We start from the raw sequence: 25,931 nt of genomic DNA on the forward strand, positions 1-25,931 counted from the left end.
AGAGAATGAAATTTTTGCTTCTTAACCTCAGTTTTCTAAACTATGATAATTGGCAATAAGATATCCACCTCACTAAGACTACTTACATCATTTTCAACATACTCAGATAATGAATCAAAAACTCAGTGAGAGTCTTATTAACAGCTATTTGTTACATGATAATATTTCTACCCATCAGATTCCATTGTTGAAAAATGAGATTTGGGAGGACCACCAACAGCTTTTTTCACTGATACTGAGGACAGTATGATTGCCCAGCTATATAGCACAGCTTGCATACTTCCCCTAGTAATGGACTTCTGTTACAACTAATTTCATTTGTCATCTTTATTTATTCTCAATAGAATTAGAGAAAACATTATTCAGGGTGTGTTAATACTTTCTAAATAAATTGCTTCGCCAAGCGCAGCTGGATACAACCGCAGAGGTCCAACCCTGAACAGTTGGGGCAAAAATGGAAACAATATTCGTGCTTGATACAGGTCTGAATTTGGACTGTAATTAAATATTTGACACATAATAGGTTTCTGACACAGAATAACTGTAGTAAAAAAACTTAGATTTGGTTATATGATTTGAATTTATATTCAATTTTTTACTTTTGTGCAATACACTATGCTGTTGCGAATTGACCCCTCAAAAAAAAAAAAAAAAAAATTTACCCCCCCCCCCCCCCCCCACTTTTTTTTTTGCAAAAAAAAAAATATTTGAAGAAATTTTCTTTTTAATTTCTGAAATCTGAAATGAGAAAAAATTGTCCCCCCCTTCACAATTTCTTTTTTACCCCCCCCCCCCCCTCCCCTTTTTCAAAAAAAAAAATTTCTTTCCCTCAAGATATGGTCATAATCTCAATTCAAATTTCCAATGGAGTTTGCAACCATAATTACCCATTTAAATACATCATAAAAGTCTTAAAATAGAAAATGACATACATAATCATGGCTAAAATTAATATTCCTTAATCAGCATGTTTAAATAGTAACTTCTAAAAATAAATTGACAGCTAATCACCTCAAGACAATACAACATTTCTTTATACATAATTTAAAAGCAGTGTAAGGGAGGTAATCCAAACATAACATTGTACTTTTTTTTAATTGTCCATTAACCAAGAAACCCTTGTTTTTCCCCCTTTTTTGCCCCTAATTCCTAAACGGTTTGAGCCATAATCCCCCAAATCCAATCCTTAACATCCCTTTATGGTATGGAAACTTGTGGTATAATTTCAGAGAGATCCATACACCGTTCCATAAGTTATTGTCTGGAAACTAGAAAAATGCTTATTTGGGCCCCTTTTTGGTCCCTAAACTGTTAGGACTATAACCCCAAAAATCAATCCCAACCTTCCTTTTGTGGTTATAAACCTTGTGTTTAAATTTCATAGATTTCTATTTACATTTACTTAAGTTATTGTCCGGAAACTAAATGTCTTGGACGATGCTGACGTGATACCAATATACGACCGCAAAAATAAAAATAGATATCTGATTTTGCTATGCTCAAAAAAAGAGACTGTGAGTTACGACAAATCTGAATTTTAAAATATATGAATCCTTAAAAACTACAAACTATTCTTTTATTTGAATAAAAAAATAAATCTGCAAACTTCACAATTCTGCAGTGATATATAGCAGTTTATAATAAATATAAGTCTGAAAAATGGTCACTGACAAAGTCTTTATCGGAATCGTCTTAAAAAATGCAAATTTCTGCATCCTGAATCAAATACTCCCCAAACCTCTCCTACTTTTATAACAATTATTCATTATTTTAGTACGGGGCTGGATTGACTTGGGTTGTATTGACTTGGACCAAATTGACTTGGGCGGGATCAACCTGGAGTCGGGATGACATGGGTTTGGATCGGTTTTGGGCCGGAACTACCTGATACCTATAATAATATTGATGGACTTAAAGTCATATGAAACTTCAAATTTAAAAAAACAGTTGAATATGTTTTATACACTTGAATGGCTAGGTTTAACTATAAAACAAGTGTATGTAAACTTTCTTGCAAAAGAAAATCCTTTATATTATCAAAATCTTCATAAATGTACTGCTATTTAATTATTATCCTATACACTAATTCTCTGATATTTTTCAGTATCAGTGACCTTTAACTACATGACCTCTAGTTTGAACTTTGGCCACCGCACATCCCAAGGCAAGGGGAAAACTGTGATGAAAGAATGTTGACAAACTTGCACTGGTAGGTATATAGTTATAGCTGATTTTTAAAGAACAAATTTATTACAACAAAATTGAAGTCATTTAACCCCCGCTACATTCCTTATGTGCCTGTCCCAAGTCAGGAGTCTGTAGTTCAGTGGTTGTCATTGGTTCATGTCTGTCATATTTGTTTTTCGTAAATTGTTTTGTTATAATTCAGGCTGTTAGTTTTCTCAATTGAATTGATTCATATTTTTATGTCGGGGCCTTTTAGATTCAACTATACTGTATGGGTTTTTCTCATTGTTGTCTACAGTTGAAGGCTGTACGGTTACCTATAATTGCTTACATCCACTTCATTTGATCTTTGGTGGATATAGTTGTCTTATTGGCAATCATACCACATCTCCATATTTTTATATTTAACAACTGTTAAGGAAAAGTTAAATTAACAAATGGGAACACATGGAAAATTGAAAAAAAAATCATGGCTCTATCAATTCACGTATTTGTCATGTATTCCACATGCTCTGTGTATATTGTTTAACAATGTCACTATGCAGTAAAATTCATCGACAAACTCGAAAGTTAATTAGCTTGCAAGCAACAATGAGGGGTGGACAGCTTTTGAGGGAGCTGGGAGGTGGGGGGAGGTGGGACAGAAAAAAAGATTCGAAAAGTGGGAGGTGGGAGAAGGGGGGTGTGAGGTGGGAGAAGGGTACCCCCCTGTCCACCCCCTCAACATTGACAACAATCTCTGAATGAAATATTATTTGTCGATTATATGTTATAGTCTATAGATTCCTAATAAATATAAAAAGGTGCATGCAGTACTTATTTTAGTATATATGCATGCATTGGTTCAATAATTTCGATAATATTAAAATTACAAGAAACTCGGCTCATGACTTTAATGATTCAAATGTAGTTATTTATATGGACTTTGTCCTTTTTCACAGTTAAGACCTGGTTCATAATAGCTTTTTAAATAGCTACATTTTGTACTTACACGCCAATTTTGAAATATGAATTGAGAGAGTTCAAGTATTCAGTACATTTACGGGTTGTCTTTTAACAATGACGCGACAATATCTAAAATACGGAGAAGAGTGTCTAGAAAATCATCTGTTTACTTTTTCGTCTGTGCATTTGTGTTCCACGTCATCAATTTTGCTGATTCTAAAAATGTGAACCGTAGATGGAGACAGTCCTGAATACGCGGAATATCATATATAAAATCTTCAGTGTGAGAACTTGGTGTACACAAAAGGAGTATAGATTTTGCTGTATTATCAGAACTGGGATGTTTTCCCCTACATTATGATATTGTAAAGTCAATTGTTGAATACTGGTATAGATTTGAAAATCTTTCGACTGAATTCAGTCTGTTCATGGAAGTAAAATATAATACTTCCATGGTCTGTTGAAAGACGCTTATAAATGCAGCCAAGAGCTTCACAAATCTAACATAACTTCTTGGTTCTCATTTGTTACAAAAATATTAGAAGTTTTTGAAATTAAACAAGAAGTAAAACATTTTGGACAATATAAATTTTTGAATATATATCCAACAAATTAATTCACACTAAATATATTAACAATTGGTATGTTAGCCAAAAAAAATGCTTCTGATGGAAAATTGTTCAATTATTTGAAATTTAAACAAAATTTTGGTTATGAAAATTATCTCTCTTTGGTTAAGAACTTTGATTTTAGAAGAGCTATTTGCAAATTACGTATACATCTGCTCATAAGCTTCAAATTGAATTTCGCCGTTTCTCAAATATTCCACGAAATGGAAGAATTTGCAGAAAATGCTTCCCTGGCTGTGTTGAAGATGAAAAATCCATTTTTTAACTTCATGTGAAAAATTTAACTCTGATAGAGATGCTCTCTTTGACTTTGTTTGCCAAAGATTCCAAACTTTTCTTTACTGCACAATCAGCAAAAAAGCATTTATTTATTAAGCTGTGAAGACAATCATGTCCTAAATGCTGTTGGAAAATTTATTAAAGTCAATATGACTTAGATCTATTTATTTTTCATATAACTATATTATATACTATAATTCAAGGGCTTTATTACAGTCTAATTGTATTGTGATTGTGTATTTAAATGCTATGTATCTATGCTAATCAATGTTCTGTTTTCTTATACATGTATTCTCTATATGACCCTTGGGGCCCTTAATTGGTAATGAAATATGTTCTATATAGTGTATTCATCACGGTTGTTTATTTCAATTTTTTCGAAGCTTACAAGAAATAAAATATCGAATTAAAAATGGGATTTCTTCAAAATGACAACAAGAGCAAAGATTGCATTCTAAACGATCAATTTCAGTTGGTTTTTACCACAGAAAACCATAATACTTGAACTTCCCAAATAAAGGGAGAAGTCCATTTTCCACCATGAAGGATATTTTTTATGCCCCCGCAACTGAAAGTTGGGGGGCATATTGTTTTCCCCTGTCCGTCCATCTGTCCGTCCGTCCCATTATGGGTATATAGTTATCCCAGATAACTCCTCCTACAGTTTGAATGTGAGGAAGTTTTCACTTTGCTGGCTGTTTGTACATATATTGAAGGTGTGCATGTGGTCAGGGTTTTGATTTTTATTGATATTTGCTCTTTTGGGGAGATAGTTCACCTCTCTGAAACTAACAAAACCTTTAAATAGACTTATTAAGAAGGGATATAGTTACGATACTGTTGTCAGGTCATTAAAGATTGCATATTTTGGCGTTGATATTGATTCACTTATAGGGTCTTTGCATCTGCACTAAACACATTTATTTAAAAACCAGTTGTTGGCATGACACGGGTTATGTTCTTCTCATATATGTTATGATGGTATGATACTAAACCCCTAACGGGAAAGATTGTGCCTGATATTCATATGATGAAGACATAATCTTTCAATCAGTTTAATTGAAGTCTGGAGCTGGCATGTCAGTTAACTGCTAGTAGTCTGTTGTTATTTATGTATTATTGTCATTTTGTTTATTTTCTTTGGTTACATCTTCTGACATCAGACTCGGACTTCTCTTGAACTGAATTTTAATGTGCGTATTGTTATGCGTTTACTTTTCTACATTGGCTAGAGGTATAGGGGGAGGGTTGAGATCTCATAAACATGTTTAACCCCGCCGCATTTTTGCGCCTGTCCCAAGTCAGGAGCCTCTAGCCTTTGTTAGTCTTGTATTATTTTTAATTTTAGTTTCTTGTGTACAATTTGGAGTTTAGTATGGCGTTCATTATCACTGAACTAGTATATATATTTGTTTAGGGGCCAGCTGAAGGACGCCTCCGGGTGCGGGAATTTCTCGCTGCATTGAAGACCTGTTGGTGGCCTTCTGCTGTTGTCTGTTCTGTGGTCGGGTTGTTGTCTCTTTGACACATTCCCCATTTCCATTCTCAATTTTATATTGCACAAGAGGTGCATAGCGTTTCCAGATAACTCCTCCAACAGTTTGAATGCTAGGAAGTTTTGACTTTGCTGGCTGTTTGTACATATATTGAAAGTGTGCATGTGGTCAGGGTTTTGATTTTTATTGATATTTGCTCTTTTGGGGAGATAGTTGAACTTTGTAATTTTTGGAGTATGTTCTTGCATAAGAGGTGCATAGCGTTTCCAGATAACTCCTCCAACAGTTTAAATGCTAGGAAGTTTTGACTTTGCTGGCTGTTTGTACATATATTGAAGGTGTGCATGTGGTCAGGGTTTTGATTTTTATTAATATTTGCTCTTTTGGGAGATAGTTGAACTTTGTCATTTTTTTTAATTATTTACTTGCATAAGATGTGCATAGCGTTTCCGGATAACTCCTCCTACAGTTTGAATGCTAGGAAGTTTTGACTTTGCTGGCTGTTTGTACATATATTGAAGTTGTGCAGTTGGCCAGGGTTTTGATTTTTATTGATATTTGATCTTTTGGGAGATAGTTGTACTTTGTCATTTTTGGAGTAAATACTTTCATAAGAGCTGCTATAGCGATTCCGGATAACTCCTCTGACAGTGAACCATAGACCTATGTGCTCCCATTCTCAACTTTGTATTTTAAAATAACACTTTGCATCTGCGGGGGCATCATTTGCGTCTCACAGACACAATAATATCGCAAAGAAAGTCCTATATTGACTTTGTTATATCTTTTTACAGTTACTACCAGAGTGGAGTGCGGAGGCATCACTTTGTCGAGTTTTTATTTTTTTTTAACACATATAAACGTTTTATTCCTAAACATTTCCTGTAAAACATTATCTTAGTCGTCCAGGTAACAGGCTATGGCTCCCTGTTTACAAAATGAGCCATCTATCCAGGGGTAATAGAAGGCTAAAAATGTAGTCCACTTTTTACCTTGGATTTACAATTAGTTTCAAAAATATATATCCACATGATGTTAACTCTATACCTGAACTTCAACATAAAAATTAATTGATAAGATACCAACACACATAAATATGGTAACACTTTTATATCATTTTTATATATGTATATTAGTAATAAAGTCCATAGTCTTATACAATACATCATACAAAATATAACTTTGTTTAAAGTTAATTTTATATTTTTTTGTCTAAATTTTCATTTTATTGACTTCAATTTTGTCTTATCGATGATGTTAATGCTTTTCAATTGAAGAAGAAATTCTAGATTAATTTTTAAGTTATAATTCCATATATTATAAATATCTTGTGCTATAGGCATTTTGTTGTATTTTATTGATTCCTAATTTTCCATAGAGACCTTTAAGAATATTTAATAATTGTGTTTAAAAAATAATCCATGAAGGATATTACTAATGGAGTCCACAAACTTGAAAAATTTTAAACCTCATAAAGCACTGGTCCTGATTCAATAACATCTTTTATACTGAAAGCATCAGCAGACCAACTTGCTCCCATTCTTACAGACCTATATCAAACATCACTGAACTTTGACGAAGTCCCTCAAGATTGGAGAGATGCACATGTACGAAGGTCTGGATGGGGTTTACAAAATAAAAATAATAGGCACAAAAAGCAGAATAAAGGCAACAAAATATAAAGAAGAAAGAAAAATAGGCCAAAAAGTAAAGAATAGAAAAATAATGGGTGCTGAAATTTAAAGAACAGAGAATATTGGGCAAACATTAAAGAATAGAGAAAAATGGTCTAAACAATTGAAGAATATAGATAATTACAGAACAGTATATTAGTTACTTTCATTACATGCAAGGTCTTAGAACATGTTGGACATAACAACATAATGGACCACTTCGACAGAAATAAAATATACTTACTATGGACAACACGAATTCCGCAAAAAACGATCTAATTGCGAATCCCAGATTATCCTAACCATTAACGACATCGCATCGAAATTAAAAAGAAACTGTCAAGTATAGATATCGTCCTTCTAGATTTTGCAAAAGCATTTGACAAGGTGCCACAACGTCGCCTACTACACAAGCTGGAATATTACGGCGTCAATCCCAAAACCAACAGATGGATTCGCTCCTACATACCGGGAAACAGAGCATTATACTAGAGGGAGCTGTCTACACACAAGTACCAGTACTCGCTAGTGTACCCCAAGGTACAGTTCTTGGACCACTACCCTGTTCCTGGCATACATGAATGACATGCCAGAACAGCAATTACATCAGAGACCAAATAATCGGCCGATGACAGCTTACTCTGTCGAACCATTACCAACAAAGCAGACAGTGACTTTCTTCAGAAAGACTTAAATCCATTGGAAGACTGGTAAAATAAATGGCAAAGAAGTTTTAAAGCCAAAAAATGCCTTGATTTAAGAATATTACAGAAAAACCAACCAGTGATACAAACGACATACAAAATCCACGGTTATACTCTAGACACAGTTGAAACCATCGAATAACTAGGAGTAATAATCAGTCACAACCTAACCTGGGATAAACCAGAGACATATATACTTAGTACATATGTCTCTGGATAAACACATCGACAATACAGTTGGCAAAGGAAATAAAACATTAGGATTTATCTGCAGAAATCTCAAAGGCTGCACAAAACCTGTAAAGGCAGTTGCATATATATCCATGATAAGACATGCAGTGGAATATGCATGCATGCACCGTATGGGATCCAACAAACTAAAATAAAAGCAGATACAGAAAAGGGCAGTAAGATTTGTGAACAACAACTACACAGACCGAACACATGGTTGTAAAATGGGAAAGCCTTGAAGAACGGAAGTTATAAATCAAACAGACTACACTGTAAATCTAAGTGTTAATAAATAGAACACTGCTTGAACGCTTTTTTGTAACACTTTTTGAACGTGTAATGGTGTTCCAAATGTTTACACTAGTGTTCATCAATTGAATGTGTGGTGTTCAGTTTTTAATGCCTTTGTGTTTCATTTTTTAACACTTGATGTTAGAGTTCTTAACACTTAGTGTTCAACGATTTAACGTGTCCGAATGTTCAAAATCTTAATACGTCGACACGTTCAACAGCCATGTAACACTTTTTGAACACATAGAACATGTTTTAAGCCAAAGTGTTAAGATTCAGAACACCAGAGGTTAACTTTCAGAACAGTTGACATAAGTGTTCAAAGTGATGGTGTTCAAATGTGGAACATGTTCTATTTTCAAGCATACATAAATTTCCATAAGTACTCAACTTAAATAAACTGTTATATAAACTATATTCAATCAGGCAAAATATAACAATAAAACATATTTTAACAAGTAATTCTTTATGTAATCAAATGAGCATATTATATGTAAGAAAAGTACACCAGATACCTTATGATATCACAAGTAACAGTCAGTGAAATCACATACATAATGTTTTTAAACTGACTTAAATAGATATCACAAATAATGATTTTCCCCTACATGACTAGATAGTTGCAACATCATTTGTATCCTAACCAAAAAAGCATGTCAATGTGATAATTAGATAGTTTATTATATAAGTATATGTCACAATGAAAGTTTAAAAGTTTGCAAATTCCAACAGTTCTTGTACGATCACATACAATGTACGCTCCACTTTTCAGTGCATCTTCACTTAAAGCTATCAACTGGGTGGCATTTTATGTGTTGTTATCAACTTCCAATATCAAAATCCTCCACAACAAGGAATGTCTATGAGCCTATATATCCTGCAAAATAAAATTAAAAATTAATAGAAGAGAGTTTTTCATAAAGCATCAAATTATGCAATGATTGTTAAACTTTAATGTCGATATATACTAGTGTACAAATTGATATTCTATAGCAATGAAATGCAAGTTTTGACATTATAAATTACAAAAGTCGATTTCTTGACCTAAGGTGAACAGATAGAAATGATACACCCACATAAGCTATTAATATACATATATTGTCATACCTTTTTTCGACATCTTTCTTTTTTCCACCACTTTGTAGCATGCAGAAATGACCTTTTTGGGATTATTGGCTACCGGTTCCTAATTCAAACATTTTAATCTAACGATTCCTGCAAATAAAAAAAAAACAAATGCATTTTCTAAGTCAAAAATGGTGTTCCAAATGTTTGCACTAGTGTTCATCAATTGAATGTGTGGTGTTCAGTTTTTAATGCCTTTGTGTTTCATTTTTGAACACTTGATGTTAGAGTTCTTAACACTTAGTGTTCATCAATTGAATGTGTGGTGTTCAGTTTTTAATGCCTTTGTGTTTCATTTTTGAACACTTGATGTTAGAGTTCTTAACAATTAGTGTTCATCAATTGAATGTGTGGTGTTCAGTTTTTAATGTCTTTGTGTTTCATTTTTGAACACTTGATGTTAGAGTTCTTAACACTTAGTGTTCATCAATTGAATGTGTGGTGTTCAGTTTTTAATGCCTTTGTGTTTCATTTTTTAACACTTGATGTTAGAGTTCTTAACACTTAGTGTTCAGCTAATGTATGTGGATGTCGAAAATCATCATTTATTCTGTATAACAGACAGACTGTTTATTCATCAGTTTAGGAAATCATCAGAACAAAGCTGACAGTTATTTACGTTTATATCTAAAGCCCGTTTTTTAATTCGTCTTTTATGTTGAATATTGAAAATTTGGATATAACAGTTATGAATATTTGACAAATATATATCTGGCATGAGAAAATAACAAGAAAGCCATCGAACTACCTATGGAGATTATTCTAACTTGTTACTTACTTCTTTCGTGTTCATATGGGATAGAAGTCCCTTCTCCAGTTCTCTTTCTTATGTGTATCCATTCTTCGTTTAACCGCCTAAATCGCCAGCCGATATCTGTTTCCGGTATTTGGTATCTTGGTATATTTTTTTTAACACGAGGTGTTCAAAATTTCGAGCGATTTGAACACTGATTGAACATGTAATGTTAATAAAACGAACGGATCATGAAATAAGATAAACATCGACATATTTTTATTACGATATTATCATAACAGGCCTCATTGATATGCATAATTATGTCACTTATAAGTAAAACTAGTATATATAAATAAATAATAAAATAAATTCATAAACTATACATATATGCCAGCTTGGAAGTTTAATATTTCACAATTACTAAAATATTAGCCAAAAATTCACAAGATCATCATCCTGCGTATACATTCATATTCTTTAAAGAATTTCTTTTTGAATTTGCCAATTGGAAGGATAGAAAATCGGACAAACGACTATCTTCTTTATTAGATCAGAATTTGAACACCGGTGTTCACTGCGTCTGAACACACATGTTAATATTTTTAAAACAAACGTTAAAACTTTGAACACGTCTCTAAGCATGAACATATGACGTTAAAATATTGAACATTCGGTGTACAAATTTTGAACGCGTCCGGACGCGTCAGACGTCAGATATATTTACAGTGTAGCCGCTAGCTGTTCGGTGTGAGCCAAGGCTCCGTGTTGAAGGCCGTACTTTGACCTATAATTGTTTACTTTTTATTACACATTGTGACTTGGATGGATAGCTGTCTCATTGGCACTCGTACCACATCTTCTTATTTATACATGCATGCAATTCAAGATCATGCATGATATTAATCGACATACACCGTCAACGAAATCTGACCCAGATGATATCCGGACCAGACGTAAAAACCGTTTCTATAAAGAAAAAAACAGTACTGATGCCTACGGCCGATCTTTCTTCCCAAGGACCATCAAGGATTGGAATAATTTACCAATATTATCATTGGCCAACACAGTTGATGGATTCAGAGCTGCCTTGAAGGCATGCCAAAGAACTCAGCAACATCAAGATGAACACAATTTTAATACTAGTAGTAAAATATTGCGAACGTTTTTAAATGTAAATTGAGAAGTCATTCTCTTTCATGGTGAAGAAACGGAACAGCTGTCGCTATTTTTCATTACGATAAAGTTTAACAAGGCTGTCGGCCCCGCTCCTACCAGAAGGCAATTTCCCCTCATGATTTGTTTTTCATATACATATGTATCATAATTTCTTATGCCTCTTGTCGGATTTCAATGCCTGCGATAATAGTCAGTTGATGGGCCATCTGTGTAATAGATTACCTTAGCTGTATTTGGCAAAACATTTAGGAATTTTGGTCCTCAATGCTCTTCAACTTCGTGCTTTATTTGGCCTTTTTAATTTGTTTGGATTCGAGCGTCACTGATGAGTCTTTTGTAAACGAAACGTGCGTCTGGCGTAAATACAAAATTTAATCCTGGTATCTACGATGAGTTTATGTAAAGTGCAACTATGCAGCTTTTATGATAAATAAACAAATGAAACCTTGAAATGCACAATGGTTGCAAAAAAAATGCATTTCAGTGATCTAAATAATCACTGATTTGAAATGTTTTATAATATTCCATTAAATTGTGTTTGTTAGGACATGAACAAAAGATATGAAAATCGATATATTATTCGATTTAAAAGAAATTATCATTCAAGCACACGTGAAAGAAACATTTATCAGTTTTGATCTAATTATCAAATGCAACTGCATGTGAACATAAAACTATAAACGAATTTGACTTCACTTCTGTTTTCTTTGTCTTAGTACAGTTTTAACTTTTCAATTTGGACAGAGGAACTAAACAAATTCGAAAAAAAATATTATCAACACTACATCTTCCAAAAACATCACGAAAATAAATCTTTGAAGTGCAAAATCATTTGTATTATATTTAAATCAATAGTAAAAATGATAATGGGTCAAGATACAGTAAACTGGGTATGTCACAGATTTTGGTAAAATTTTGCAACCAACTTTAGCTCGTTGAACTATAACTGAAAATAGAAAAAAAATTAATGCATTTATCTTTTTTTCAAAATAGAAATTACAAAAATTTATCTGCAAAAAAAGTTCTTAAATTTCCAGTTTCAAATCCATACATTTTTCTGGAAAAAAAACTGTGACCCCATATGGTTGCTGATACATACATTTCCGTGATGTAAGATAAACATGGTGTCACCCGGGACTATTATACTAGTATTATAGTCCCAGGTGTCACCGACTTCGTTTACACGATATACATCGTTCAAGCAGGGACTTTCTATACTTTTAGTATAGAAAGTCCCTGGTTCAAGGTACCACAAAATGTCGAAATTAATAAGTGTAACGTCATCGTGTGTTAATATAAGCCGTAAATGTCAATTTTTGACGTTTTTTTCTACTGGTACCAACTAGATTTAAACAGATTAGTTAATATTATAAACCTGGGACTATTATACTGACAACTATATGATCATATGTCCCAGAATAAACCAAAAACATTAGTCTTAATTAACTTATAGACAGGGAATGTGTTTTTTTTTAAGAAGATCTGATATTTTTCTTTTCTTTTTCGTATTGTAGTAGATTTTTTAAAACTTTAAATCTGGGACTATTATACTAACAATATATTATATCCCAGTTTAAATTTAAAAAAAAAATAATCCCATTCCAGACAAGGAACACGGAAATACTCAGTCTTATTCGACATTGGTTCTGTCTGTTACGCACTTCTTTTCCCGCCAACTATAAACTGATAAAATGGCGCCAGCTGTTGATCCGCCTGGAAATGAAAATGACAATGATAATAGCGATAATTATGGTATAAACAAGTGATTAGAAATTTTATACACTGTATTTTAAGATATGACAATAACATGCATATTTGGATCTGTTTGAACATACCCGATAACAAAAGTCTGAAAAGAATTGAGACCGAGCGAGACGGTCTCCGACCAATTTTCAAGATGCCCTCAACAATTGTTTGACAATGAGCTAGACACGATAACACAACCCTGTATCCGCTACTATCCCGTGAGTGTACGATCCCGTCCTATGCTCGCAGTGTTGAAGCCCAGGAGTGAGTGATGGTAGTCCTGGTTCATTTAATTCTTTATTGAATAGTTGAGGAATAAAAACATTTAGGTTTTCTGAAACTAATTTGATACAGTAGTGTCTGGTAATTCCGCCCGTTCGGTAAACCCGCCCACTCCAATTTACTTCTGTAATTGTCACTTCCATGAATATTTCGTCTGCAGTTTTATTCATCAGTTGTTCATAGGAACTGTAATTATCATCACTGCAATCTGCATGTAAAATTTTAAAGAAAAATCCTTTAATACGAAAATATCTAGTGATATATATAATACAGTTCCTAAAGCTAACGATAATCATATTATTGCTTACAAATCTCATTTCTGACTTGATTTTTTTTGGGGGATTACCTGGAATACCTTAATAAGTGGTCTATTAATAAATATATCACCTTTTCCTTTCATAAATTTGTGATAAACTGTCCCTCCATATAATTTACTGCGCATGGACGGATTTACCAGACAAACACATTTCCGATAAAAACACGGATGATCCACTTGTTTTGTTTTAAAAATTTATTTCAGATATTTTTTGAGAAATGAGATAAACTACTCTAAGTTGATTTGTCAGTGAATCGATTTATATTAAATTTGATACAATTTGTATATAATTAAGCAGAAATACATACGATCAAAGCCTTATGTGGGCGGATTTACCAGACTGCATCGTAAGGGAGCAGTCTGGTGAATCCGTGCACATTAGACTACACTTTTGTGAACAAATTCATGACACACTATTTCATGAAATCAGTATGAATGTAAGATTTTGCTTAATGTGTGTCCAGAATCATGGGAAACCCCTGTTTTGACAGGTCTTGAAATATCTGGTGATTTTGGGCATGTCGTCTAAAAATAGTTTATGTTGATTAAACATGATGTTAAAAGAAAGGTTTTATACTATGAAATACAGTTCAGTTTGAACCAACGTGCTGTCAATCATGTGGAGCAAAAGTTACTTCATTTTGATCAAATTTGTCGTAAAATGAAACAATTATCTGAAGATGTCATAAAAGAGAATCTAAAGATGTCAAAGGGACATTCAAACTCGTAAGTCAAAAATTAAACTTGACAACACCAGTCTGTGCCAAAAACTTTTCCAAGCACTAGCCTATAGGGCTAGTTAAATAAAAAAAATAACTAGCCCGAATTGATGTTTACTAGACCTGAAAAATTTTGTGTCACTGATGAGGATGAAGAAGTGATCCGAACCTCCTAGGAGGGTTTGGGGGCATGCCCCCCCAAGAAAATTTTGGAAAATTAGATGTAAAATCCTGCATTCTGAGGTTACATTTTTGTATCTGAAAGTGAATATATAACTTATAAAAAAAATGTTGTTTTTTTCTCCAGGTCAAATGAAAAATTATTATTTTCTCCAATAAAAAATTATTAGTTCTTTTGCCAAAAAAAAATCTTTTTCCATAAAATTGTACCATTTCAAGTAAAAAGATATTTTAAGCACTAGTAGATTATTACTCAACCTAGGGATTGTTACTTTTTAGGGGGAAAATTCCCTCATTTGTGGTTGTCCCCAACTGTTTAGAATTATTCCTAATATTTAAGTCTCCCAAACGAAGTTTGGGAAGACTTATTGTTTTTGCTCAGTTCTTATTATTATTCTTCTTCTTCTTCTTCCAGAGCTCCAGATAAGAATTCACAAATTGGGGTTTTTACCCACCATTTTTTTATGTAATTGGGTGATAAAGTTTTTTAATTGCATTATCAATTCCAATTCACCCCTCAAGCAAATATCAAATTGGGTTTTTCACCACCAAGCTCCTTAATGTATTGGGTTTTTTTCAATCAACACAATATTGAATATTTAGGCATGTTATAATCACATTATATCAACCCCAGATGAGTTTCCATCTTAAATGTGTTTCTTTCTTTGTAGAATATGTGCTACCTGTTTTATTTGGTTTATTCACTGACGAGCAATTGTACATTTAATTTGTGTCCCGTTTTAAACGTTCTGTCAGTTTTGTATTTTCTCAAAACTTATGTAAACTGCAGCTGGTGTCACTAGTTGGACATAAACTAATTGCCTTTCTAGATCCCATATGATCACCCTACAGTTTAATTATAGTTGGGGTAGGTGTGGCCAAGTGTTTAGATTTTTGTGTAATATATGTGAAATTTAGGTGCTGTAAGAAAGTTTTGCCAGTCCTTTCACCTATTTGCCAGATCTACTTTTTAATAAAAATTAAAAAAAAATTCCAGATTTAAGATATACCCCAAAACCTTGAGGTTTATAGGGTGGTTTATAATGACGGAGACCACATTCAACTTAAATTTACAAATAATTCTGCAACACCAAGTAAATAAATGACAATGTTATACTGCACTTGCCAATAAGACAACTATCCTAAGCATCTAGAACAATTAGACCAAAACAAAGAAAGTGTCAAGCTGTATTGACGTAAAAAACGGATATGTGTATTCCATGTATTCACTCATCAACTAAAATGAAAAAAAAAAAATATATAAACTGTTTTCGTTTAATTCAATTTACATAAATCTGGGTTAAGTTGTCCCTTATCAGAACTTTTGGTTTCCGATGCTTTCAAACTACATATGTCATAATTGATTTGGCCTTTCACTTTTTCCAACTGATTTCGTTTTTGACGGAACCCCGTGTTTATCGCTCTAGCAATGTTCTCGTTATGGTACGCAAACACGCCCGTGCGTTCAATGGCCGCTTCCTAAAATCACTAACTGAGTCTTGTTATCATCATAACTTTCCCTCAGCTATCAAAAAGAAGCCGAAAACATGCTTCTATTCAATATTTTTACCGGACATTTACTTTCGTTTTAATTCATTGTATGTTGTGATAAATCCCGAGCAATTCGAAAAAATATGACAGCATGTCACACGCTAATTGGATAAACGCCGAGAAGATCGAAATGTTTTCATAACCACGTGTACCTTTTGAGCAACGGAAAATTCCAACAGGGACCCATTACAGCTACTTGATGCAGGGCTCTATTTTTAGAACGAAAGGACATTTCCAATTATAAATATTATAAAAATAGATTTACGCGACAACTGTAATCAAGTAAGGGTAAATAACGCAAACGATAGCGAATAAAAGCGTTAAGAACCCATGTTTTTGGCATATAATTGGGTTTTCCTTTGAATTAATTGGGTTATTGAACCCTGAAATGGACAATTGCATTGGGTTTTTAATAATTTTTATTGCGTGATCACGCAAATACGCAGCTTATCTGGAGCTCTGTTCTTCTTCTTCTTCTTCTTCTTCTTCTTCCTTCTTCTTCTTCTTCTTATTATTCTTCTTCTTCTTCTTCTTCTTCTTCTTCTTCTTCTTCTTCTTCTTCTTCTTCTTCTTCTTCTTCTTCTTCTTCTTCTTCTTCTTCTTCTTCTTCTTCTTCTTCTTCTTCCGCCGCTTTTAAATTTGAACTTGTCCGCACCCGTTCTCCAAAACCGCTTGTCAGATTAACTTAGGGTTTCACAATATGTTAGACTAACATGTCTAGTGGTGCAATCAGGGTTTTGTTTGTGCAATGGGGTTTTTAAAGGGGAACTTTGAGGGGGAAAAAGAAAAGAGGGTTTTACTATAGAACCCTATGGGATTTTTTTTTTTTAAATTTTCAAATGATTATAAATTGAAAACCGTTTGTGATAGACACAATCTTTTTAATTGAAAATGTTCTAAATGATAAAGCCCATTAAATGAAATACAGGGTTAGTCCCCAGGGGTCACCCCCACCCCCTGCCATTTAAGAAAGTTCTAATACCTTGTAAGTGGTCAAGATCCCCACCCCTAAACCATATATATTCTGGTTTGTCATGCTAAGATGGTTTGAATGATAAACAGGGTTAGTCCCCAGGGGTCATCCTGACCCCCTGCCATTTGAGAATGTTCTAATATCTTGTTAAGGGTTGAGATCCCCACCCCTAAACCATATATATTCTGGTTTGTCATGATAAAGCACATCAAATGAAATACAAGGTTAGTCCCCAGGGGTCACCCCCACCCCCTGCCATTTAAGAAAGTTCTAATATCTTGTAAGTGGTCAAGATCCCCACCCCTAAACCATATATATTCTGGTTTGTCATGCTAAGATGGTTTGAATAATATACAGGGTTAGTCCCCAGGGGTCATCCCGACCCCCTGCCATTTGAGAAAGTTCTAATATCTTGTAAATGGTCGGGATCCCCACCCCTAAACCATATATATTCTGGTTTGTCATGATAAAGCACATCAAATGAAATACAAGGTTAGTCCCCAGGGGTCACCCCCACCCCCTGCCATTTAAGAAAGTTCTAATATCTTGTAAGTGGTCAAGATCCCCACCCCTAAACCAAATATATTCTGGTTTGTCATGCTAAGATGGTTTGAATGATTTACAGGGTTAGTCCCCAGGGGTCATCCCGACCCCCTGCCATTTGAGAAAGTTCTAATATCTTGTAAATGGTCGAGATCCCCACCCCTAAACCATATATATTCTGGTTTGTCATGATAAAGCACATCAAATGAAATACAGGGTTAGTCCCCAGGGGTCACCCCCACCCCCTGCCATTTAAGAAAGTTCTAATATCTTGTAAGTGGTCAAGATCCCCAACCCTAAACCATATATGTTCTGATTTGTCATGCTAAGATGATTTGAATGATATACAGGGTTAGTCCCCAGGGGTCATCCCGACCCCCTGCCATTTGAGAAAGTTCTAATATCTTGTAAATGGTTGAGATCCCCACCCCTAAACCATATATATTCCTATTTGTCATGTCTCGAACATTTGAATGACGTATACGGTCAGTCACCAGGGGTTCCCCCAACCCCAATGTTCTAGTATCTTGTAAATGGTTGAGATCCCCACCCCTAAACCATATATATTCCTGTTCGTCATGTAATGAACATTTGAATGACGTATAGGGCCAGTCCCCAGGGGTTCCTCCCCACCCCCAATGTTCTAGTATCTTGTAAATGGTTGAGATCCCCACCCCTAAACCATATATATTCTGGTTTGTCATGCCAAGATGATTTGAATGATATACAAGGTTAGTCCCCAGGCATCACTTATGCATATAACTTTACTGGACCAAACCAATTTTCACTGGACGTTGCCCAATGTCAGGCGACCCTGGGAATTACGAATTATGGGAGCTTCGTTTGGGAGACTTCGTAACAGCATCCTGTTACAATCATTTCTTGTCTTTCATATTTTTGTTAGTCTTAACAAGGATTTGTATAATACAAATCTTGGTCTTAAACATTTAAGACAATAAAGTAAATTCTCTGGTACTTCTTTTGGGTCTGGAAGGGGCCTTAATTCATTTATTTAATATTTATTTTGTTATGCTATTTTTCTCAATTCTTTATATTTTAAAACCTCATTTTTCTCAATTCTTTATTTTTTAGGCAATTTTTCTGTAAAAAAATATTCTTTATGTTTTATTGCCCATTATTCTCTATCCTAAAAAACCCTATCAATACCCTCTATATTGTCACTTTCGTTAATTTTGTTTAAACTAATAAAATGCCTAGATCGTTTTCTGCATAGGTTTTTTTCAACTCGAAACTTTTCCGGTTATTCATGTTGGCATTTTCAACTTTTCAATGTTTTACCTGGGATAGGCCCCTGTTTCCATTTCAGCCTCGAATGAGATAGAATCCTCGATTGTTTGTTTACATTGAGCGGTATTTATAGATTGTGTTTAATGCAAGCACGTGGTCAAGCCTCGTTCTAGAGCTCGTTGGTATTTAGTTATATCGCGTTGACGGCTGGTTTCCTTTTCTTAGAAGGGTGATCAACCGTATATAATTAAATAGGGATACCCGTAAACGGATGAAAACAATGTCGGCGACAAATTTATAACTTGTTCGAGGCTCCTTGTTCTCATAGATTCAATAAAATAACGACTACAATTTCGCAAATGATTTCAGATGTTCACTAGACCGGTCGGGCAATCGGCAGTGCTTCTGCACAAGTCCGATGAGATATTTACTAGTCAGGGGCTTCGGGCTACCGCTTAACGTCGCAGACTGAATGTATATATTTCCATGTATATGCATTGTTTCAATTTATAAGTTAAAGTTGCTCAACTCTGGGACTATAACACTAATATAATTATATTATGTCCAAGCTTAACTGTTAAATTTATATATCTTGTTAATGAAAAATACTCAGTTTCATGAACAAGATGACAGAGTAGTTTTTTAATTGATATAACAACTTTCTTTTCCTTTTTGATATAAAAAAAAATCTTTTTCATTAGTGCCAGATATTTAATTGTTTTTTGCTGAAAAGAGGACTCATATGATTGTGCAACTAGATATGATAAAATTAAACAACTTTAAATTTGAACAGTTACTTTAATTGTATACCCAGGTACAAATTGAACAATATAAAAAAAATAAGATACATATGGCCCTTAATGTATTATAGTAAAAACCAAACATTGTAGCGCCGCGAGCGAACAATGGTTTTACACTAGTAATTTTTTGGGGCCCTTTATAGCTTGCTGTTCGGTGTGAGCCAATGCTCCGTGTTGAAGGTTTACTTTTATAAATTGTAACTTGGATGGAGAGTTGTCTCATTTGCACTCATACCACATCTTCCTATATCTAAGCACTTCTCTTTCAAATCTCACTACTTCTCCCTCTCAATTTCAAAAAGAGAAGTCACTTCTCCCTATGATTCTGAAGTAGTGTGAGCCCTGGGTATGTGCAAAAGAATGCAATAATTTCATTTTAAGATTATTATGAAGAAACCAACATTATACCTCAATTGTTCTATCACAGTTATGTCAAACTGTTGGATTACATGTGAATTGACATATACATTTGAAATCCACCAGTGCCAGGTTATTCATGAACTGATTTAAGGTTCAGACAAACATTCAAATATGTTCTACAAATGAGACAATTGAGATGTTCCCCTCAAGAAATAATTGAAGTGAATTGTATTGATTGACATGGACAATAAATATCTGCTATAACAATAGGCAATTCAAACTGTGTGGCTGAGTAGACTGTATCAAATGAAATTCATGTGTTTGTTTATTTTACAATCTTCTGCATGCTTTAGAATTTGTACTATGGTCTTCATTCTTTTCAATGGAGAATGTTGCCATTTGCATGAAAATGTGCCATTATGATGAAATACGACATTTCAATTTTATCACTGAAAATTGATACTGTATTTTGGGTACAATACCCAAAATTAGGATAATGCTGATTTACGAGGATTTTCCTTAATTTGTTAAAAGTGGTACAAATTTATTGAAAATGGAAGTTTTTCCCAAATAACCATATTTTTATTTTTAGTTAAAAAGAAAGTTTGTATCCTTTCAATACTTACAAGTTTTCATAGACTTGTAGCTACGGTAGCTTCTCAAAAAAAAAGTTGAAGACCATTCATTTTTAGAAAATTTGCATTTTTCATGAATATGTACTATTTCAAGTATAAAATGTTGATTAAAAGTTTTTTTAACACTAGAAAAGTATCCCTCCATTTCAGGGATAGTCACCTATTCGGGAAACAATTCCCCACTTGGTGGATTGTCTCCAACCTGCTTAACAAGGTTATGATTCTGTTCCATTACTCACAATCAAGATAAAACATACCTGCCAACCTCTGAAACCTTCCAAGAGGGAGATCTCCAACTATGACAGCTGAGGGGGAGATTTTGCGCTAACGACATTTTCAAGTGAAGTATATGACGTGTTTATTTATTCATATACGAAACACATATAAGAGTTAATAGATATACTTTATTTCTTTAAATATGGTTATATTATACAGAAGGTGTGTTGTTTATATCTTTCCTGTTTCATCAACTTTGACATTTGAATCCCTTCCGACAACTTTCACCCCAGATACCTCTGTTATAAGAGAACAATCATGTTGTCACAGGTGCCTTTTGTGTGTGAACATATCTATTTCACTAAATTTGGTTCAATACATATATTATAAATTTCAATATAAACATTGAATAGAAGTATAGATCTTTAAAGTGATTTTTAAAATATAATTATTTTTTTGTCTTAAGGCATACAAAATCTTTTAATTGTCATCCTTTTATGATTCTTTGTTTAATTTGTATTTAGTTTATATTGTTTTATCAATTCACATTATTTTAAACAGGGTAACTTAAACAGGATTAAACAGGGGAAGTAACCCGAAATTTCTTTGAAGTGTTTTGCTTGTAGCAAACGTCGTTAATGATCGTTAATAAGTACTATGTTTGACACCCAAGCTGTCAAGTGAAGCCATTTAATTTCACATGGTCTGTGATTTACAGGTAAAAACAACCCTCATCAGTGAGAAAAAAAACGTAATTAATGTTGACTTGTCATTCAAGGTTAAAATATCCCAAAGTGGGAGATTCTATACTCCCGCACGGGAGATTTCCTGAATTTCGTCATTTGAGCGGGAGTCTCCCGCTCAAAACGGGAGGGTTGGCAGGTATGATAAAATGAATGTGTTATCTAAATAGATAAGCGTGGTATGTGAAATAAATTCAATGACAGTAAAGAATGAACAACTCCCACATTAAAGAAGATAAAACAGTAGAGAATGAATAGCTCCCACATTCAAGTGAAGATAAATTTATTTCATAATAAAAAACTAGTAGAATTTTAATTCAAAAATGTCTCCAAGATTAAACTCGAACTGCATTCAAATACCTTTTTTGTTTCCACTAAAACTGATATTTTGTTATTTCTTAAGTGTACTACCACAAACCAACATAATTTATATACAGTGGAATCCAGACTACACGAAATTCGTCAGACCGTCGGACAAATCCGGTGAATAATGGATCGGTCTGGTAAAATTTTGATGAATTCCAGTCCGAATGTCCGGTGTTGTTTTTTTCGTGGATTTTTCTAAAAACCTTGCATTTTTCCCAATTTTGGGAGCAAAATTCTCAAACGATCTCAAAATTCATTTTCATCTTTATTATTCATGACAGCGATGTTTATTTTGTTCAACCGTTAGCTTTATGCCGAAAATCGCCAACAAGTAATGTGTAAATCCGAATAAAAACATATCTGACTGACAAAAACAACAATGGCTGCCATCAAACGGAAATATAGACAATACCGGATCAGATTCCGGGAACGGATAAGGCCAATTCCAGGTTTGCCGACCAAATACAATAAATAAATTTAAAAAAAAAATCCAAGCAGGTTCACAAAATACAGCTATGAAATATAAACACTAGAATTGAAAACAAAAAGATATATGAAAAAGAAAGAAGATACAGGAAATATTTTATACAGAAACTCTAAATTATTTTTAGTTCACAAACAATTTTCATGTCAAAATCCAATAAAATGTCACATTACTTTTCTTTATCACTGAAATGCTTTCAAGCAATTGTGCACAACTTTCATCAAAATATACACTCTTGTCACATGATTTTGTTTTTGTGCATTTTGGAGAGGAGTAGGGCACAACAAGTCATAAGTTTGTTGTATTTCGTCGGATAATATACAATTAGATGTAATACAAAAATTGGTCTGGTAAAATTTCATTCGGTCTGGTAAAGCTAGGTTGTTTACCAGACCGAATGTCCTGTAAAAATAAAATTCTTTCGTGTAGTCTGGGAATCCCTTTTGTATGTGTGGTCAGTGATATTGCACATTTCTTCATATATATGTAACATTAATAGAATCATCATTGTTATTGATTTAGTCTTCCAAAGGGACAGAAAAGGGTAAAATTGATAAATTCAAGCATAAATTTATAATTGCAAAATCTCTTATTTATATTTGACTAAAATCTTCATTGACCATTATGGAATATCTGTTTCACAGATGACTATGGATATGTTCCACTTGTCGTAACCACAATCTGGTCCTCTTCCCTAAATGTGACCTACAGTCTACTGATTTAGACTTCTCAGTGTTGTACTTACATGAGCCACATGACGGGTGCCACATGTGGAGCAGGATCACCCCAGTATTTGGCAGGGTTCTTGTTGCTCAGTCTTTAGTTTTCTATGTTGTGTTTTGTGTATGGTTGTTTGTCTTTGGTCTTTTTCTTTTATAGCCATGGTGTTGCAGTCTGCGACGTTCAGCGGTAGCCCGAAGCCCCTGACTAGTAAATATCTCATCGGACTTGTGCAGAAGCACTGCCGATTGCCCGACCGGTCTAGTGAACATCTGAAATCATTTGCGAAATTGTAGCCGTTATTTTATTGAATCTATGAGAACAAGGAGCCTCGAACAAGTTATAAATTTGTCGCCGACATTGTTTTCATCCGTTTACGGGTATCCCTATTTAATTATATACGGTTGATCACCCTTCTAAGAAAAGGAAACCAGTCGTCAACGCGATATAACTAAATACCAACGAGCTCTAGAACGAGGCTTGACCACGTGCTTGCATTAAACACAATCTATAAATACCGCTCAATGTAAACAAACAATCGAGGATTCTATCTCATTCGAGGCTGAAATGGAAACAGGGGCCTATCCCAGGTAAAACATTGAAAAGTTGAAAATGCCAACATGAATAACCGGAAAAGTTTCGAGTTGAAAAAAACCTATGCAGAAAACGATCTAGGCATTTTATTAGTTTAAACAAAATTAACGAAAGTGACAATATAGAGGGTATTGATAGGGTTTTTTAGGATAGAGAATAATGGGCAATAAAACATAAAGAATATTTGTTTACAGAAAAATTGCCTAAAAAATAAAGAATTGAGAAAAATGAGGTTTTAAAATATAAAGAATTGAGAAAAAAAGCATAACAAAATAAATATTAAATAAATGAATTAAGGCCCCTTCCAGACCCAAAAGAAGTACCAGAGAATTTACTTTATTGTCTTAAATGTTTAAGACCAAGATTTGTATTATACAAATCCTTGTTAAGACTAACAAAAATATGAAAGAATATTAGGAATAATTTTAAACAGTTGGGGACAACCACAAATGAGGGAATTTTCCCCCTAAAAAGTAACAATCCCTAAGTTGAGTAATAATCTACTAGTGCTTAAAATATCTTTTTACTTGAAATGGTACAATTTTATGGAAAAAGATTTTTTTTTTGGCAAAAGAACTAATAACTTTTTATTGGAGAAAATAATAATTTTTCATTTGACCTGGAGAAAAAAACAACATTTGTTTATAAGTTATATATTCACTTTCAGATACAAAAATGTAACCTCAGAATGCAGGATTTTACATATTATTTTCCAAAATTTTCTTGGGGGGGGGGGGGGCATGCCCCCAAACCCTCCTAGGAGGTTCGGATCACTTCGTGATCCTCATCAGTGACACAAAATTTTTCAGGTCTAGTAAACATCAATTCGGGCTAGTTATTTTATGGGCTAGTGCTTGGAAAAGTTTTTGGCACAGACTGTACATTAATCAAGAAGATCTAACCAAAAGTATGTTAATGCGTGTGGAATGCGTAATTTTTCCTTTTGGGATCAATTTTTGTCTGTCAGCAGTGCCATTCATGCGTCCGTAGTCATTATCATAAAAATCTGGATTTCGGTCATAGCAGGTCCGTTTCCGATGAAATCCCAACTCCGATCTGTTGTTGTACAATAATATGCCCAATAATTTAAATGGCGGACAAAGAAAAATTTACAAAAAATAAACGATGTTTGATACGCTATTTGGAAAGGAATATGACGTTTTTAATGCAATACAAGGATAACAAATTTACTTCAGACAAATTTCATCAAGTTCTAATGAAGTAACAACTTATTTTGCCGAAAGTTAGAATGATTTGATGTACAATCTCGAGTAACGAGTACTGGAAGTGATAAAAAATTGTTTTTATGAAATAACATGCCATCAACTTTTAAATCAATGCTTTAACCTCTTTTCTGAAGAAAATAAATCGTTTATGCCTTGAATTTCTATACTTCTAAATGAAAAATTGCTGTTTCATCGTCTTGGTAAAAATTGAATATTGCCGATGACAAAAGCGACAGAAAGCGAGTATCGTAAACCACAGGGCGACTTGTTTTCGCTTTTGAGGGTCAGGCAAAGCGAAGTGACGGTTCTTCGCCCTAGTCGCCTGGTAGCGTGAGCCCTGATACCATCTCAATCTTTGATTAATACTCAGTGATGACATGTATTGTATACTGATTCCTCGTACTGCATTTTGTGAGATAAACTGACATAACTCTACTTTTGAAACTTATTAATTCTCATGTTATAGCTCTTAAATCTAATTTGTGTTCTGTGGTTTCTTGCTGTCCCATTTGATAAACAATGCTATTGACTTGAATGAAAACAAAACAATACTCTACCATAGTACACGTTTATACATTGTTTTAATAGAATCTTTGGCAAAGAACAGATCAAGAAGGCAAAAAGTTGGTAAGGCAGGAAAGTTTGCTGCTTTTGAAAAATTAAAGAAAGCAAAGGCATCTGGTGAAAAGAATAAATATGAGGTACAGTAGTCAGTTAAAATTGTCATTTGGTGTTTTCATGCTTAAATTTGTAAGAA

At 33.8% G+C, this 25,931-nt stretch overlaps 2 protein-coding genes and 1 long non-coding RNA gene across 5 annotated transcripts in view; 1 reads left to right on the forward strand and 2 right to left on the reverse strand.

The window, feature by feature from the left end:
• Positions 1–3,347, reverse strand: part of LOC127738050 (choline-phosphate cytidylyltransferase B-like) — a 39,077-nt gene extending 35,730 nt beyond the window's left edge. Inside the window, exon 1 of one of the 2 annotated variants that reach the window (XM_052249130.1) lies at positions 3,303–3,347. In XM_052249130.1, coding sequence (XP_052105090.1) covers positions 3,303–3,318 — 16 coding nt within the window. In that variant the 5' untranslated portion in view covers positions 3,319–3,347. Of the gene's footprint in view, positions 1–3,224 lie in introns of both variants that reach the window. The other variant, XM_052249131.1, reaches the window with a different exon arrangement.
• A 5,354-nt stretch (positions 3,348–8,701) lies between these two features.
• Positions 8,702–11,019, reverse strand: LOC127738056 (uncharacterized). The gene is made up of 3 exons (XR_007999924.1): positions 10,339–11,019; positions 9,543–9,650; positions 8,702–9,312 (listed from the first exon to the last, which is right to left on the reverse strand). It is a non-coding gene; the product is annotated as an uncharacterized LOC127738056 (long non-coding RNA).
• Positions 11,020–13,157: 2,138 nt separating this feature from the next.
• LOC127738037 (DNA polymerase alpha catalytic subunit-like) overlaps positions 13,158–25,931 on the forward strand; it is an 83,616-nt gene continuing 70,842 nt past the window's right edge. For both annotated transcript variants that reach the window (XR_007999919.1, XM_052249098.1), the window contains exons 1-2: positions 13,158–13,224; positions 25,763–25,875. Coding sequence is in view for 1 of the 2 variants with exons in the window: in XM_052249098.1 (XP_052105058.1) it covers positions 13,164–13,224; positions 25,763–25,875 (174 nt within the window). In the remaining variant the exon portion in view is untranslated. The remainder of the gene's footprint in view (positions 13,225–25,762; positions 25,876–25,931) is intronic.

This window comes from Mytilus californianus, unplaced genomic scaffold, assembly GCF_021869535.1.
Source record: "Mytilus californianus isolate M0D057914Y unplaced genomic scaffold, xbMytCali1.0.p SCAF_4, whole genome shotgun sequence".
Classification (NCBI taxonomy): domain Eukaryota; kingdom Metazoa; phylum Mollusca; class Bivalvia; order Mytilida; family Mytilidae; genus Mytilus; species Mytilus californianus.